This window comes from Oncorhynchus tshawytscha, linkage group LG29 (genome assembly GCF_018296145.1).
Source record: "Oncorhynchus tshawytscha isolate Ot180627B linkage group LG29, Otsh_v2.0, whole genome shotgun sequence".
In the NCBI taxonomy this organism is placed as follows: Eukaryota; Metazoa; Chordata; class Actinopteri; order Salmoniformes; family Salmonidae; genus Oncorhynchus; species Oncorhynchus tshawytscha.
In genome coordinates, this window is record NC_056457.1 from 28,870,482 (window position 1) to 28,886,128 (window position 15,647).

The 15,647-nt window shown below is 44.2% G+C and overlaps 1 protein-coding gene across 1 annotated transcript in view; it reads right to left on the bottom strand.

The window, feature by feature from the left end:
* LOC112227520 (aristaless-related homeobox protein) overlaps positions 1 to 14,688 on the bottom strand; it is a 29,356-nt gene extending 14,668 nt beyond the window's left edge. The window contains exons 1-4 of the mRNA XM_024392325.2: positions 14,377 to 14,688; positions 13,389 to 13,953; positions 10,516 to 10,561; positions 5,438 to 5,751 (exon numbers count right to left, since the gene is read on the bottom strand). Coding sequence (XP_024248093.2) covers positions 5,438 to 5,751; positions 10,516 to 10,561; positions 13,389 to 13,953; positions 14,377 to 14,563 — 1,112 coding nt within the window. The 5' untranslated portion in view covers positions 14,564 to 14,688. The remainder of the gene's footprint in view (positions 1 to 5,437; positions 5,752 to 10,515; positions 10,562 to 13,388; positions 13,954 to 14,376) is intronic.
* Positions 14,689 to 15,647: the final 959 nt, after the last annotated feature.

Consider the following 15,647-nt stretch of genomic DNA (forward strand, 5'->3'; position numbering starts at 1 on the left):
CAGTACAGGTGAGGGGTGGTGTTGTAGAGGACAGTACAGGTGTGAGGTGGTGTTACAGGTAGTGGACAGTACAGGTGTGAGGTGGTGTTATAGAGGACAGTACAGGTGTTAGGTGGTGTTACAGGTACTGGACAGTACAGGTGTGAGGTGGTGTTATAGAGGACAGTACAGGTGTGAGGTGGTGTTATAGAGGACAGTACAGGTATGAGGTAATATTATAGAGAACAGTACAGGTGTGAGGTAATATTATAGAGGACAACACAGGTGTGAGGTGGTGTTATAGAGGACAGTACAGGTGTGAGGTAATATTATAGAGGACAGTACAGGTGTGAGGTAATATTATAGAGGACAGTACAGGTGTGAGGTGGTGTTATAGAGGACAGTACAGGTGTGAGGTGATGTTATAGAGGACAGTTCAGGTGTGAGGTGGTGTTATAGAGGACAATAAAGGTGTGAGGTGGTGTTGAAGAGGACAGTACAGGTGTGAGGTGTGTTATAGAGAGGACAGTACAGGTGAGGGTGGTTTTATAGGTAGAGGACAGTACAGGTGTGAGATGGTGTTATAGAGGACAGTACAGGTGTGAGGTGGTGTTACAGGTGGACAGTACAGGTGAGGGGTGGTGTTATAGAGGACAGTACAGGTGTGAGGTGGTTTTATAGGTAGAGGACAGTACAGGTGTGAGGTGGTGTTATAGAGGACAGTACAGGTGTGAGGTGGTTTTATAGGTAGAGGACAGTACAGGTGTGAGATGGTGTTATAGAGGACAGTACAGGTGTGAGGTGTGTTATAGAGGACAGTACAGGTGTGAGGTGGTGTTACAGGTAGTGGACAGTACAGGTGTGAGGTGGTGTTATAGAGGACAGTACAGGTGTTAGGTGGTGTTACAGGTACTGGACAGTACAGGTGTGAGGTGGTGTTATAGAGGACAGTACAGGTGTGAGGTGGTGTTATAGAGGAGAGTACAGGTATGAGGTAATATTATAGAGAACAGTACAGGTGTGAGGTGGGACAACACAGGTGTGAGGTGGTGTTATAGAGGACAGTACAGGTGTGAGGTAATATTATAGTACAGGTGTGAGGTAATATTATAGAGGACAGTACAGGTGTGAGGTGGTGTTATAGAGGACAGTACAGGTGTGAGGTGGTTTTATAGGTAGAGGACAGTACAGGTGTGAGATGGTGTTATAGTGGACAGTACAGGTGTGAGGTGGTGTTATAGAGGACAGTACAGGTGTGAGGTGGTATTATAGGTAGAGGCCAGTACAGGTGTGAGGTGGTGTTATAGAGGACAATACAGGTGTGAGGTGGTATTATAGGCAGAAGACAGTACATGTGTGAGGTGTTGTTATTGAGGACAGTACAGGTGTGAGGTGGTGTTATAGAGGACAGTACAGGTGTGTGGTGGTGTTATAGAGGACAGTACAGGTGTGAGGTGGTGTTATAGAGGACAGTACAGGTGTGAGGTGGTGTTATAGAGGACAGTACAGGTGTGAGGTGGTATTATAGGTAGAGGCCAGTACAGGTGTGAGATGGTGTTATAGAGGACAGTACAGGTGTGAGGTGGTATTATAGGTAGAGGACAGTACAGGTGTTAGGTGGTGTTGAAGAGGACAGTACAGGTGTAAGGTGGTGTTATAGTTAGAGGACAGTTCAGGTGTGAGGTGGTGTTGAAGAGGACAGTAAAGGTGTGAGGTGGTGTTGAAGAGTTTAGTACAGGTGTGAGGTGGTATTATAGGTAGAGGACAGTACAGGTGTGAGGTGGTATTATAGGTAGAGGACAATAAAGGTGTGAGGTGGTGTTGAAGAGGACAGTACAGGTGTGAGGTGGTGTTATAGTTAGGGACAGTTCAGGTGTGAGGTGGTGTTATAGAGGACAGTACAGGTGTGAGGTGGTGTTATAGAGGACAGTACAGGTGTGAGGTGGTGTTATAGAGGACAGTACAGGTGTGAGGTGGTGTTATAGAGGACAGTACAGGTGTGAGGTGGTGTTATAGAGGACAGTACAGGTGTGAGGTGGTAATATAGGTAGAGGACAGTACAGGTGTGAGGTGGTGTTGAAGAGGACAGTACAGGTGTGAGGTGGTGTTGAAGAGGACAGTACAGGTGTAAGGTGGTGTTATAGTTAGGACAGTTCAGGTGTGAGGTGGTGTTGAAGAGGACAGTAAGGTGTGAGGTGGTGTTGAAGAGTTTAGTACAGGTGTGAGGTGGTATTATAGGTAGAGGACAGTACAGGTGTGAGGTGGTATTATAGGTAGAGGACAATAAGGTGTGAGGTGGTGTTGAAGAGGACAGTACAGGTGTGAGGTGGTGTTATAGTTAGAGGACAGTTCAGGTGTGAGGTGGTGTTATAGAGGACAGTACAGGTGTGAGGTGGTGTTATAGAGGACAGTACAGGTGTGAGGTGGTGTTATAGAGGACAGTACAGGTGTGAGGTGGTGTTATAGAGGACAGTAAAGGTGTGAGGTGGTGTTGAACGGTGGTGTGAGGTGGTATTATAGGTAGGACAGTACAGGTGTGAGGTGGTGTTATAGGTAGAGGACAGTACAGGTGTGAGGTGGTGTTATAGAGGACAGTACAGGTGTGGTGGTGTTGATAGAGGACAGTGGTGTGAGGTGGTGTTAGTTAGAGGACAGTACAGGTGTGAGGTGGTGTTATAGGTAGGACAGTACAGGTGTGAGGTGGTGTTATAGAGGACAGTACAGGTGTGACAGGGTGGTGGTGTTATAGAGGACAGTACAGGTGTGAGGTGTGAGGTACAGGTGTGAGATGGTGTTATAGAGGACAGTACAGGTGTGAGGTGGTGTTATAGAGGACAGTACAGGTGTGAGGTGGTGTTATAGAGGACAGTACAGGTGTGAGGTGGTGTTATAGAGGACAGTACAGGTGTGAGGTGGTGTTATAGAGGACAGTACAGGTGGTGTTAGGTGGTGTTACAGGTACTGGACAGTACAGGTGTGAGGTGGTGTTATAGAGGACAGTACAGGTGTGAGGTGGTGTTATAGAGGACAGTACAGGTGAGGTGGTGTGAGGTGGTGTTATAGAGGGTGTGACAGTGTGAGGTGTTATAGAGGACAGTACAGGTGTGGTGGTGTTATAGAGGACAGTACAGGTGTGAGGTGGTTTTATAGGTAGGACAGTACAGGTGTGAGGTGGTGTTATAGTGGACAGTACAGGTGTGAGGTGGTGTTATAGAGGACAGTACAGGTGTGAGGTGGTATTATAGGTAGAGGACAGTACAGGTGAGGTGTGAGGACAGGTGGTGTTATAGGCAGAGGACAGTACAGGTGTGAGGTGGTGTTTATAGAGGACAGTACAGGTGTGTGGTGGTGTTATAGAGGACAGTACAGGTGAGGTGGTGTTATAGAGGACAGTACAGGTGTTATAGTTATAGAGGACAGTACAGGTGTGAGGTGGTGTTATAGGTAGAGGACAGTACAGGTGTGAGGTGTTGAAGAGGACAGTACAGGTGTGAGGTGGTGTTGAAGAGACAGTACAGGTGTGAGGTGGTGTTATAGTTAGAGGACAGTTCAGGTGTGAGGTGGTGTTGAAGAGGACAGTAAAGGTGTGAGTGGTGTTGAAGAGTTTAGTACAGGTGTGAGGTGGTGTTATAGGTAGAGGACAGTACAGGTGTGAGGTGGTTTTATAGGTAGAGGACAGTACAGGTGTGAGATGGTGTTATAGAGGACAGTACAGGTGTGAGGTGGTTTTATAGGTAGAGGACAGTACAGGTGTGAGGTGGTGTTATAGAGGACAGTAAAGGTGTGAGGTGGTGTTGAAGAGGACAGTACAGGTGTGAGGTGGTGTTGAAGAGGACAGTACAGGTGTGAGGTGGTGTTATAGAGGACAGTACAGGTGTGAGGTGGTATTATAGGTAGAGGACAGTACAGGTGTGAGATGGTGTTATAGAGGACATTACAGGTGTGAGATTGTGTTATAGTGGACAGTACAGGTGTGAGGTGGTGTTACAGAGGACAGTACAGGTGTAAGGTGGTGTTATAGAGGACAGTACAGGTGTGAGGTGGTGTTATAGAGGACAGTACAGGTGTGAGGTGGTGTTATAGAGGACAGTACAGGTGTGAGGTGGTGTTATAGAGGACAGTACAGGTGTGAGGTGGTGTTATAGAGGACAGTACAGGTGTGAGGGGGTGTTATAGAGGACAATAAAGGTGTGAGGTGGTGTTGAAGAGGACAGTACAAGTGTGAGGTGTTGTTACAGAGGACAATAAAGGTGTGAGGTGGTGTTATAGAGGACAGTACAGGTGTGAGGTGGTATTATAGAGGACAGTACAGGTGTGAGGTGGTATTATTGAGGACAATACAGGTGTGAGGTGGTGTAATAGAAGACAGTACAGGTGTGAGGTGGTGTTATTGAGGACAGTACAGGTGTGAGGTGGTGTTATAGAGGACAGAACAGGTGTGAGGTGGTGTTTTAGAGGACAGTACAGGTGTGAGTTAGTGTTATAGAGGACAGTACAGGTGTGAGGTGGTATTATAGGTAGAGGACAGTACAGGTGTGAGGTGGTATTATAGGTAGAGGACAGTACAGGTGTGAGGTGGTATTATAGAGGACAGTACAGGTGTAAGGTGGTGTTATAGAGGACAGTACAGGTGTGAGGTGGTGTTATAGAGGACAGTACAGGTGTGAGGTGGTGTTAATGAGGACAGTACAGGTGTGAGGTGGTATTATAGAGGACAGTACAGGTGTGAGGTGGTTTTATAGGTAGAGACAGTACAGGTGGTGTTATAGAGTGGTTTTGGGTTATAGAGGACAGTACAGGTTTGAGGTGGTGTTATAGAGGACAGTACAGGTGTGAGGTGGTGTTATAGTGGACAGTACCGGTGTGAGGTGGTGTTATAGAGGACAGTACAGGTGTGAGGTGGTGTTATAGAGGACAGTACAGGTGTGAGATGGTGTTATAGAGGACAGTACAGGTGTGAGGTGTTGTTACAGGTAGAGGACAGTACGGGTGTAAGGTGGTGTTATAGAGGACACTACAGTTGTGAGGTGGTGTTATAGAGGACAGTACAGGTGTGAGGTGGTGTTATAGGTAGAGGACAGTACAGGTGTAAGGTGGTGTTATAGAGGACAGTACGGGTGTAATGTGGTGTTATAGAGGACAGTACGGGTGTAAGGTGGTGTTATAGAGGACAGTACGGGTGTAAGGTGGTGTTATAGAGGACAGTACAGGTGTGAGGTGGTGTTACAGGTAGAGGACAGTACGGGTGTGAGGTGGTGTTATAGAGGACAGTACACCTGTATGGAATTATGTGATCCTTCCTTAACCCATAGGAATACCCACCCAATTATTATTGTTGTAAACAGTTAAAATCCTCAATGACGCTGCCCGTGCTATTATTTGTTTTTGATCTCTTGAGTCCTCTGTCTATATCTATGGGTATACAGGGTTACATAGGTAGAGGTACCTATTATCTCACCTGCCGAAGGTGGGCCCGATGAAGGTGGGGTGACGGAACATGGCAGCTGCACCCAGGAATGTTCCAAGGCCCAGCGGTGTCCCTTGCTGCTGGGCCGAGTGGTTGCTATGGTGAGGAGCTAGACCAGGAAACGCGGCGGTCCAGGCAGACTCCAGGGCGGGGTGGTGGTGCGTGGAGAAGGGACCCCCATCCAGGTAGTGGCTGAGGGGGTGCGTGGCAGACAGGGGACCGGGGAAAGGGTGGCCAGGGGGGTATGTCTGGACACCTGCCTTCTCACGCTTACGCCACTTAGCACGACGATTCTGAAACCACACCTGTGGAAAGAGAGTGGGAGTGAGGTCAGAGGTTAGCTAGAACATATAGGCCTCATGTAATTATGTAGGTTTAGTTTCTGTAGATTGAGTGAAGGGCACAGAATACTCTGTAAATCTTTTCCCTGTTAAAATGTACAGTATTATACCGGCAGCAGAGTTGCCAGCTTAAGTCTGTCATTTTTCTTACCAGCAGAGATGCTGTAACATACACTCACCGTGCAGATTATTGGACATTTGTATTTATTAGGTACACCACCCTGTTCACTAGAATGGGTCGCTTCCGACAGTCCCTTGGCTGTGTCTTATTTTAAGCAGACAGACAGGCATCGAGGCATTCAGTTACTGTTTCATTGACTATTAGAATGGGCAAAACCAGTGACCTAAGAGACGTTGAGCGCGGTATGATCGTCGTCTCCAGGCACGCCGGATCCAGTATCTCAGAAACGGACGGCTTCCTGGGCTTTTCACGCACAACAGTGTCTAGGGTTTACTGAGAATGGTGCGACAAACAAACAACATCAAGTCAGCGGCAGTCCTGTGGGCGAGAACAGCTTGTTGATGAGAGAGGTTCGAAGGAGAATGGCAAGAATCGTGCAAGCTAACAGGCGGGCTACAAACAGACAAATAACGGCGCAGTACAACAGTGGTGTGCAGAACGGCATCACGGAGAGCACAAATCCTCAATCCTAGTTCACGGATGGGTTCTTGCAGTAGACGCCCACACCGGGTTCCACTTCTCTATCAGCTAAAAACAACAAGAAGCGGCTCCAGGGGGGCCATCACCCACCAACACTGGACAACTGAGGAGTGGAAAAATATTGCCTGGATCATGACAGTGAGTTCAGTTTACTTGAGTGGCCTGGTCAGTCCCCAGACCTCAACCCAATAGAGCATAATGGGATGACATGGGACAGGCTGTTGGCAGCATGAAGGCAGCTTGATACTACACCGGTGCACTGGCATTCTCGTTAGGTTTAGTGGCTCATGAGTACGGCCCACAATTTAGTTTAGAGGTATGTGTAAAGTGTGATATATGTTAATATATGGTAATATATGGGTCATATCTTTTGAACTGATAGAATCAAGACACTTGTCTGTAGTAATGGTGAAAACATACCTGTCAATTATTATCAAGGTGATGTTTTTCTGTCTCACTGCAAGACATTTACGAGCAATTTTAGAGCAGACCGAAATGGCTTGTGTCAACTTCAGCTAGCTAACGTTAACTAGCTAACATTAGCTAGCTAGCGAGGTTAGCTAATAAAACATACAGTAATTCAATGTTGGCAAGCAATAAAGATACCTATAAACAAGTCAAGGTTTATACCCAGCAGCTGCTGAAAATATTTTTCCACTTCACAGCCACTTCAAGAAGATACACTATATATACAGGGGCGGCAGGGTAGCCTAGTGGTTAGAGCGTTGGACTAGTAACCGGAAGGTTGCAAGTTCAAACCCCGAGCTGACAAGCTACAAATCTGTCGTTCTGCCCCTGAACAAGGCAGTTAACCACTGTTCCTAGGCCGTCATTGAAAATAAGAAATTGTTCTTAACTGACTTGCCTAGTTAAATAAAGGTTAAAAAATACCTCTTCAAATTAGGGGATTTGGCAGTTTCAGCCACACGCTTTGTTGACAGATGTTAAAATCAAGGACACCGCCATGCAATCTCCATAGACAAACATTGGCAGTAGAATGGTGCGGACTGAAGATCTCAGTGACCTTTAACGTCGCACCGTCATAGGATGCCACCTTTCCAACAAGTCAGTTCGTCAAATTCCTGCCCTGCTAGAGCTGCCCCGGGCAACTGTCAGTGCTGTTATTGAGAAATGGAAACATCTAGGAGCAACAACGACTAAGCCGCAAAGTGGTAGGCCACACAATCTCACAGAGTAGGACCGAGTAGCGAGTACAAATGATTTGTCCTCAGTTACAACACTCACTAGTGAGGTTCAATCTGCTTCTGGAAGCGACATCAGCACAAGAACTGTTCGGGCCCCTCAGTTCCAGTGAAGGGACATCTTAATGCTACCGCATACAATGACGGTCCTGTGCTTCCAACTTTTGTGGCAACAGTTTGGGGAAGGGCCTTTCGAGGTTTGTTGATATTGTCGAGAACTTGACAGGCCTGCACAGAGCCCTGACCTCAACCCCATCGATCACCTTAGGGATGAATTGGAACACCGACTGCGAACCAGGCCTAATCACCCAGCATCAGTGCCTGACCTCCCTCATGCTCTTGTGGCTGAAATGAAGAAAGTCCCGGCAGCAATATTCCAACATCTAGTGGAAAGCCTTCCCAGAAAAGTTGCGGCTGTTATAGCAGTTGCGGCTGTTATAAATGCCCATGATTTCGGGAATGGCATGTTCGACGAGCACGTGCCCACATACGTTTTGGCCATGTAGTGTACGTGGTGACATAAATTTGTTTGGAATCCAAGGAAACCCTCTGACACATTGATCCTGATCCGGTGGAAGTTCCTGTGTAAACGGAAGATCCCATCTCCCAGTGAGGTGACAAACAGGCGGAAAGTCAGCGGTAATTACACGTGCACTAAAACCCGCGTGCCCTCTCGGTCAGTTAGTTTAAAGTTAACTAATTAAAATCAGTTCCCCCTGCAGTCTAACTGAGAGACTGAGATCGGTGTGGCACACGGTAATTAAGAATTGTGTTCACAAAAGGTGGGGAGAATAACGGCTGAACAGAGTCCAATAGCAATTAGACTAATGCGCTTTAAATTAAATTCTTCAAAATGTGGAACAAGTCATACCCAAAGAATATTTAACTTTCCCACGCCCCTCCCTTTCCCACGCCCACGCCCTCCCCCTTTCCTAGTTTGAGACAGGAGTCTACAAATGTCAACAGTAAGAGAAAGTGAACGATATTAGCCCTGCACACACACACACACACACACACACACACCCACACACACACACACGCTATTCCCGTTGAAAGTGTTTAGCATTACATGGCCCCTCGGGAATTTATGAGTTTTTATCACCTCCCGATGCGCCCGTTAAGTGCCTTGTTCACCGACAGTTCTGCGAGGGGACATCTGTTGTTTTATACCGGCTATAACCCCAGACGGAGCATCGCCGTGTTTGAACTGTCTCTTTGGTTATGAGCCCCGGGCCAAGCCACGCTCTCAATGGATAGATGGGATAGGAGGGGGAGAGAAGGGGGGAGGGGTAAAGGGGGAGCAAACACCTTTAATGGTCTCTCTCATTGGCTCCAAGTGCAAAGCATCGGTTCAATGAGTCTCTATTGCAATCACAAAATGGGAAATCAAATAACATTATCCCAGCCACCCTTCTGCCCTTCTTTGTCTCTCTCCATCTCCCTCTCTCTCTCTCACTCCCTCTCTCTCTCTCTCACTCACTCCCTCTCCACCTCTTATACCTTTCTCTCTCTTTCTCTCTCTGTCTCTCTCTGTCTCTCTCTCTCTCTCTGTCTCTCTCTTTCTCTCTCTCTGTCTGTCTCTCTCCATCTCCCCCTCACTCTCTCACTCCCTCTCCACCTCTTATACCTTTCTCTTTCTCTCGCTCTCTCTCTCTCTGTCTTTCTCCATCTCCATCTCTGCCTCCCTCTCTCTCTCTCACTCCCTCTCCACCTCTTATACCTTTCTCTCTCTCTCGCTCTCTCTCTCTCTTTCTCTCTCTCTCTCTGTCTCTCTCTCTCTTTCTCTCTCTCTCTCTCAATTTCAATTCATTGTAAAGTGCTTTATTGTCAAAGCAAATGAAATAGATAATAAACAAAAGTGAAATAAACAATAAAAAAATAACAGTTAACATTACACTAACAAAAGTTCCAAAAGAATAAAGACATTTCAAATGTCATATTATGTGTATATACAGTGTTGTAATGATGTGCAAATAGTCTCTCTCTCACTCTCTGTCACTCTCCCTCTCCCCTATCTCATTCCCGCAATGGGAATTCAAACACAATTTTCTCCCTGAGAATAGCCCATGTTTGCTCTCACGCTAAGTGCGCTTTTATAAATCGTCCGTATCCGCTTAATTGCCGTTAAAACGTCCCTTGGCGCATGTAATAACTTCCAATAACAGGAAGGAGCTTCGCTACGCAGCGATTGGGGTCATTTAACACATTTTGGGTTAATAAATCACTCAGACTCTCATAAAGACTTTTCTCCGGCTACTGTCTGGTAAGGTGAGGCGGCAGGTAGCCTAATGGTTAGAGCGTTGGACTTGTTGCAAGAGCTGACAAGGTACAAATCTGTCGTTCTGCCCCTGAACAAGGCAGTTAACTCACTGTTCCTAGGCCGTCATTGAAAATAATAATTTGTTCTTAACTGGCTTGCCCAGTTAAATAAAGGTTAAAAAAAAAACATTTATAAAAAGGTCTGAATTGTAGCCTGGTGTATGCATCATTTCACAAAACTATATAAATAATAATGTAAGCATATTGGAAATAAAAAATAATTATAGACTTTGTAAACGTATTATTCTATAGTCTAATGAAGGTATGTAAATCTGAATATGCTTTTAAATTATGCTATAGGCCTACATTGTATAAATATGCATCAGATGTTTTATTTGAATTATTATAACATAAACTAGAACAGCCTAATAATAAAGAGGGTATTATTTCATCTTATTCTAAGTGGTACTGTTCTTTAAATTCGTTTCTAATGTGGTATCCTATATATTTCAATTACCCATTTGAAATGTGTAAGTGTTAAGGCGTTTTAGTTGAAAGCGACAGACAGCCATAATTGCAGCAATAAAACGTTAAAAGGCCACTTACTTGCACGCGCGCCTCGGTCAGATCCAGCCGCATCGCAAGCTCCTCTCTGAAAAGGCAGGAAAATAGGTTACCTTTTGTGACCGAGAACTAGGCTGTTTTTTTTCTTCTTCTGTCCTAGCCCCACTGGTAACAATACAAGAAAAATAGTTATTTTTCAGACATGGAAAACCCACAGCGAAATGAAGGTCCTTTGTGCTATTTTCCCTGCGAAGGTTTGAGAGAAATTGTCGGGTTGATTGTATTGTAATCTGTCTTTTCTTCGCCATAATAGCTCCCTTATACAACGGGTTTTCTTTAGAGTCAATGGAAATACTGCTATCCAAACTTTTACAAAGACATCGAGTGCTTGGCTGAAAGAGAATTCTATAGGCTGCACAGATCGATGACCACAATTTCGCCTTAAAAACAATGAATGCACATAGATACAGAAACATGGACCAACAACAACCTATGTATTATTTGCTTCATGATGCCAGTGTTAAAATAATATATTTTTTAAATCGATTACTCCATTGTTTAAAACGTCACAAGTTCCATTCACCATCTTAAATGTGTCCTATAGATGATTTACCTTGCTGAAAGCGATTGGCTAACAGAATCCACCTGCCTGTCTGATATGTATATCCACCTGCCTGTCTGATATGTATATATAGTTTATATATATATAGTTTATATATATATAGTTTATATATATATAGTTTATAAATATATAGTTGATATATATATATATATATATATATATTTATATATATATATATATATATATATATATTTATATATATATAGTTTATATATATATAGTTTATTATATATATATAGTTTATATATATAGTTTATATATATAGATGGATGGGAATTAATTTTGTCTGACATTCTGAATCCTGTTGTAAATGCACCACTGAATAGTAATATTACATTATGTAATATTATACAACTATAATAAGAGAAATGTCATCTCAAATCTAAATATTCAAAGCTACATGTTCATGGGGTCCTGAAAACACATAGGTTAGCTAAATATATTTGTTTTATAGAACAATATTAGGCTTTCATGTTTGGCTGAAAAAAAATAGATATATTTGAAATTCACCTCTATACATTTAATTGCATCAAAAAATAAATAGCACCAACTCATTTACCTCCACAAAAAAACACTCATCTAGACCAGCCTAAGCAGTGACTCACTCATCTAGACCAGCCTAAGCAGTGACTCATTCATCTAGACCAGCCTAAGCAGTGACTCACTCATCTAGACCAGCCTAAGCAGTGACTCACTCATCTAGACCTCACTCATCTAGACCAGCCTAAGCAGTGACTCACTCATCTAGACCAGCCTAAGCAGTGACTCACTCATCTAGACTCACTCATCTAGACCAGCCTAAGCAGTGACTCACTCATCTAGACCAGCCTAAGCAGTGACTCACTCATCTACACCAGCCTAAGCAGTGACTCAAGCAGTGACTCACTCATCTAGACCAGCCTAAGCAGTGACTCACTCATCTAGACCAGCCTAAGCAGTGACTCACTCATCTAGACCAGCCTAAGCAGTGACTCACTCATCTAGACCAGCCTAAGCAGTGACTCACTCATCATTCTTCATGAAGCTTCATTCGAAAAACTGATTTGCCTTTGCGTGAAAGTCAGTAACAGGTGGATTTGTGTAGACTTGCTCGAAATGTATGTGTTTTCCCTCTAGATGCGTAGCCTGCACCAGCTAATGGAGGGAAACAACGGAGTTGAGGTGCGCATCACCGTGTGTGTGTGTTTGTGTGTTTGTGTGTGTGTGTGTGTGTGTGTGTGTGTGTGTGTGTGTGTGTGTGTGTGTGTGTGTGTGTGTGTGTGTGTGTGTGTGTGTGTGTGTGTGTGTGTGTGTGTGTGTGTGTGTGTGTGTGTGGTGTGTGCGTGTGTGTGTGCGTGCGTGTTGTACCCTTGCGCTTGGGCAGGCCCAGAAACGTAATTTGCGTTGAATAGAACAGCATTACGCACACGGTAAATCGAGCTGCAACCAGTTTATTTTCCCTTCGAGAATAATATCCATATCGTCGAAAACAAAGAGATGAGGTAAATGTGACAAAACGGTTTGGTGTTCCCACTTTGGGCCTTAAGTAAGGCCCGGGTTCGGCTGGGCCGTATACCTGTCAATGCGCCAGTGTCAAATTACAGACGGGCTGAAATACGTTATCAGTGGATAAACAATTGACTGTTTTCAAGAAACAAACAAAAATATAATAATACTTATAAGATAAATGGTATGATGATAAAGGGTTTTAATGTCGTTACCCCAGACATATCTATATTAAAATAGTAATCAGAAATTATAACTTGCAGGCCAGGTTTATGCATGAATTGATCTCATGTCCAACCCAATCTCACACTCAATTCGTGCAAATATGTAAAACAATGTAATATACACCAGCTTTGTGAAATTCTTTCACAATTTTCGGAGATATATGTTTGCCTCTGGTATTTGTATCTCAGGCCCTGTAAAGATAAAACAATGTTATTTTTTTTACCAACTTTAATTATTCCGTAATTACTATTATTATTATTATTATCATTATTATAACAGCCTACTGCTACTTGCTTTTCGTTGATGTAGCCTACACGATAAATTGTAAGGTGAAATAGAAACGTCTATCCAAATCGTGTATTTAAAGAAATGTTATGAGACTTTGTTGGGTAACATTGTTGTATATACGGTTGAATAAATGATTTCGTTCATATGAGACACGTCTCATATGAATACTTGAGTTTGTGCTGTAGCCTGGGTGACAGTGTGTTACTGTTCTCTTGCCCACTCCTACACGTTTTTGGCTTGACAATGACAACCGAGTAGGCAAAAACACCAAACAGCTATTGGACTGTGACTGTACCTGGTGAAGACGTCGGGGTAGTGTGTCTTCCGGAAAGCCTTCTCCAGCTCCTCCAGCTGATAGCTGGTGAATGTAGTCCTGTATCTTCTTTGCTTGCGTTTTAGCATCCCTTCGTCCGAGTCACTGCCTGCCGACAGACACACGCTGTCCTCGCCGTCCCTCACGTCTCCATCCCCGGCGTGGATGCTCTCCCTCTCCTCGTCCTTCGGGGAGAGACCCATCGCCTCCCCACAGCTCTCCTCTTCTTTCCCCGCGTCCTCGAACTTCATCAGCCCTAGTCTATCCTCCGGCACACCAGCGGGGCTCTGACTTCCCTCTCCCCGGCTTACTGACGCGTTCTCCCGGTATGACTTGCTCCGGCTAATGCTCACCTGTGGAGCCTGGTTGATTTTGAGACTCTCGCAGGCTTGCTCCACCAGAAGCCTTTCCCTATCCAATTTCTCATCGAGGTCGTGAACTAAAACCCGTCCGTGGTCCAGGTACTTCCCGCCTGGTCCGTAGAGTCGGCGCAGCTTTGGTGGAAGGTGCATGTCTGTGTCTGTTGATAGGTGGTCTTTAGTTGAGCCTATGGGGAGGGTGACAGAAGTATGGATAGGTTGAAGTGACATGTGTCAACAGGCCTGCGCATTGTTCAACGCAAAGCTTCGCACAAGGCATCATTGATAATGTTCGAATAGACTTGAGCATGTATTATTTCTGTCTACAGTTTCATGCACCTTAGAGTATGTATATCGTATTGACGATAAAGTTTACTTTTGGTTTCTGAAAAAGTGCTTGAAAGGGACAAATATCCTATTTTCAACACAGTCACACAACCTCAGACACTCTCGGTGGACCCAATGCTGTCGATGGTTTATTAACATGTTAAAGACACACACCGTATTGCCTATATTCAACACCAAAAATGTTTTCCCGGAACATGTACAAACCTTTCCCCAGATGGAAAGCCATGCATGTTTTCATGAACGTTTAGCGGTGGTTGTCTTACCTTCGGTCTGCTTGTCGTCCTCCTGTCTCCCGGGTAGAGCTGTCAAACTTTGCGCCCCTATCAGCCTGACTTTACAGGGGCTCCGTCGGCCCAGAATACTGTCGATGCAGTAGGAGGAGAGCAGAGTGAGCGGTTTACTCTTACTGTCTCCCCGGTCGTGGATATCTTCTTCGAATTGACTAGTCATTTTTTATCCGTTTAGTGAAACGCTTAGTTGGAAGTAGCCTAAATGTATTTCTCACTTACTCATTCACTCACTAACTTACTCATTCAACCTCTCTCGCTCTCTCTTTTCTTCTCTCTGTCTGTCGCTCCGAGATCGTTCCTCTCTCTCTCTCTCTCTCTCTCCCTACCCAACCTTTAATTAAAGACACTGTTGGCTGGCTCTCAAACTCCGCTATCTGCTTGCTCACATTGACGTGTGTTATAGCGTCCCTGATTGGTTCATGTGTAGGGGAAAGAGCAGCTTTATATATTTTTGTATATTAAGGTAATTTTGGAGAAACGGAGGAAAAAAACAAAGCTCGCGATGGAACCCTGCTCCCATGGACTGAACTCATATTTGACTCTATGCAAGTGTGGCCCATACTGTTTAACTACAGTTAATGATAGGCTGCTAATAATGATCATAAAAGTAATATTAATAACAATATTAATAACAATAGTCATAATATTCATAATATTGATATTAGTGTAATAATAATATGCATAATCATACATATCTTATTTTGAAATATGTATTATCTTGTTGAGTTAAATAATCACAATTCATCCCTTCAGTTAAGTGGAACCCGTTTGGAGATGTTAAATCTAGTCCTTAGTTTACTGTGAGCCTTTTTCCATACCTCTATAAACCTCAGTGGGCCTTTTTCCATACCTCTATAAACCTCAGTGGGCCTTTTTCCATACCTCTATAAACCTCAGTGGGCCTTTTTCCATACCTCTATAAACCTCAGTGGGCCTTTTTCCATACCTCTATAAACCTCAGTGGGCCTTTTTCCATACCTCTGTAAACCTTTTTTCCATACCTCTATAAACTCCAGTGGGCCTTTTCCCATACCTCTATAAACCTCAGTGGGCCTTTTTCCATACCTCTATAAACTCCAGTGGGCCTTTTTCCATGCCTCTATAAACTCCAGCACCCTCATCTTATACTACTATAACTCAAGTCCTCGGATCAATGTCTAATAATGAGAGAAGAGAAAAATATGTATTTAATCTTATTCCCAATAATAGTGACACATTTGATCCTGCATATAAGGATGAATGTA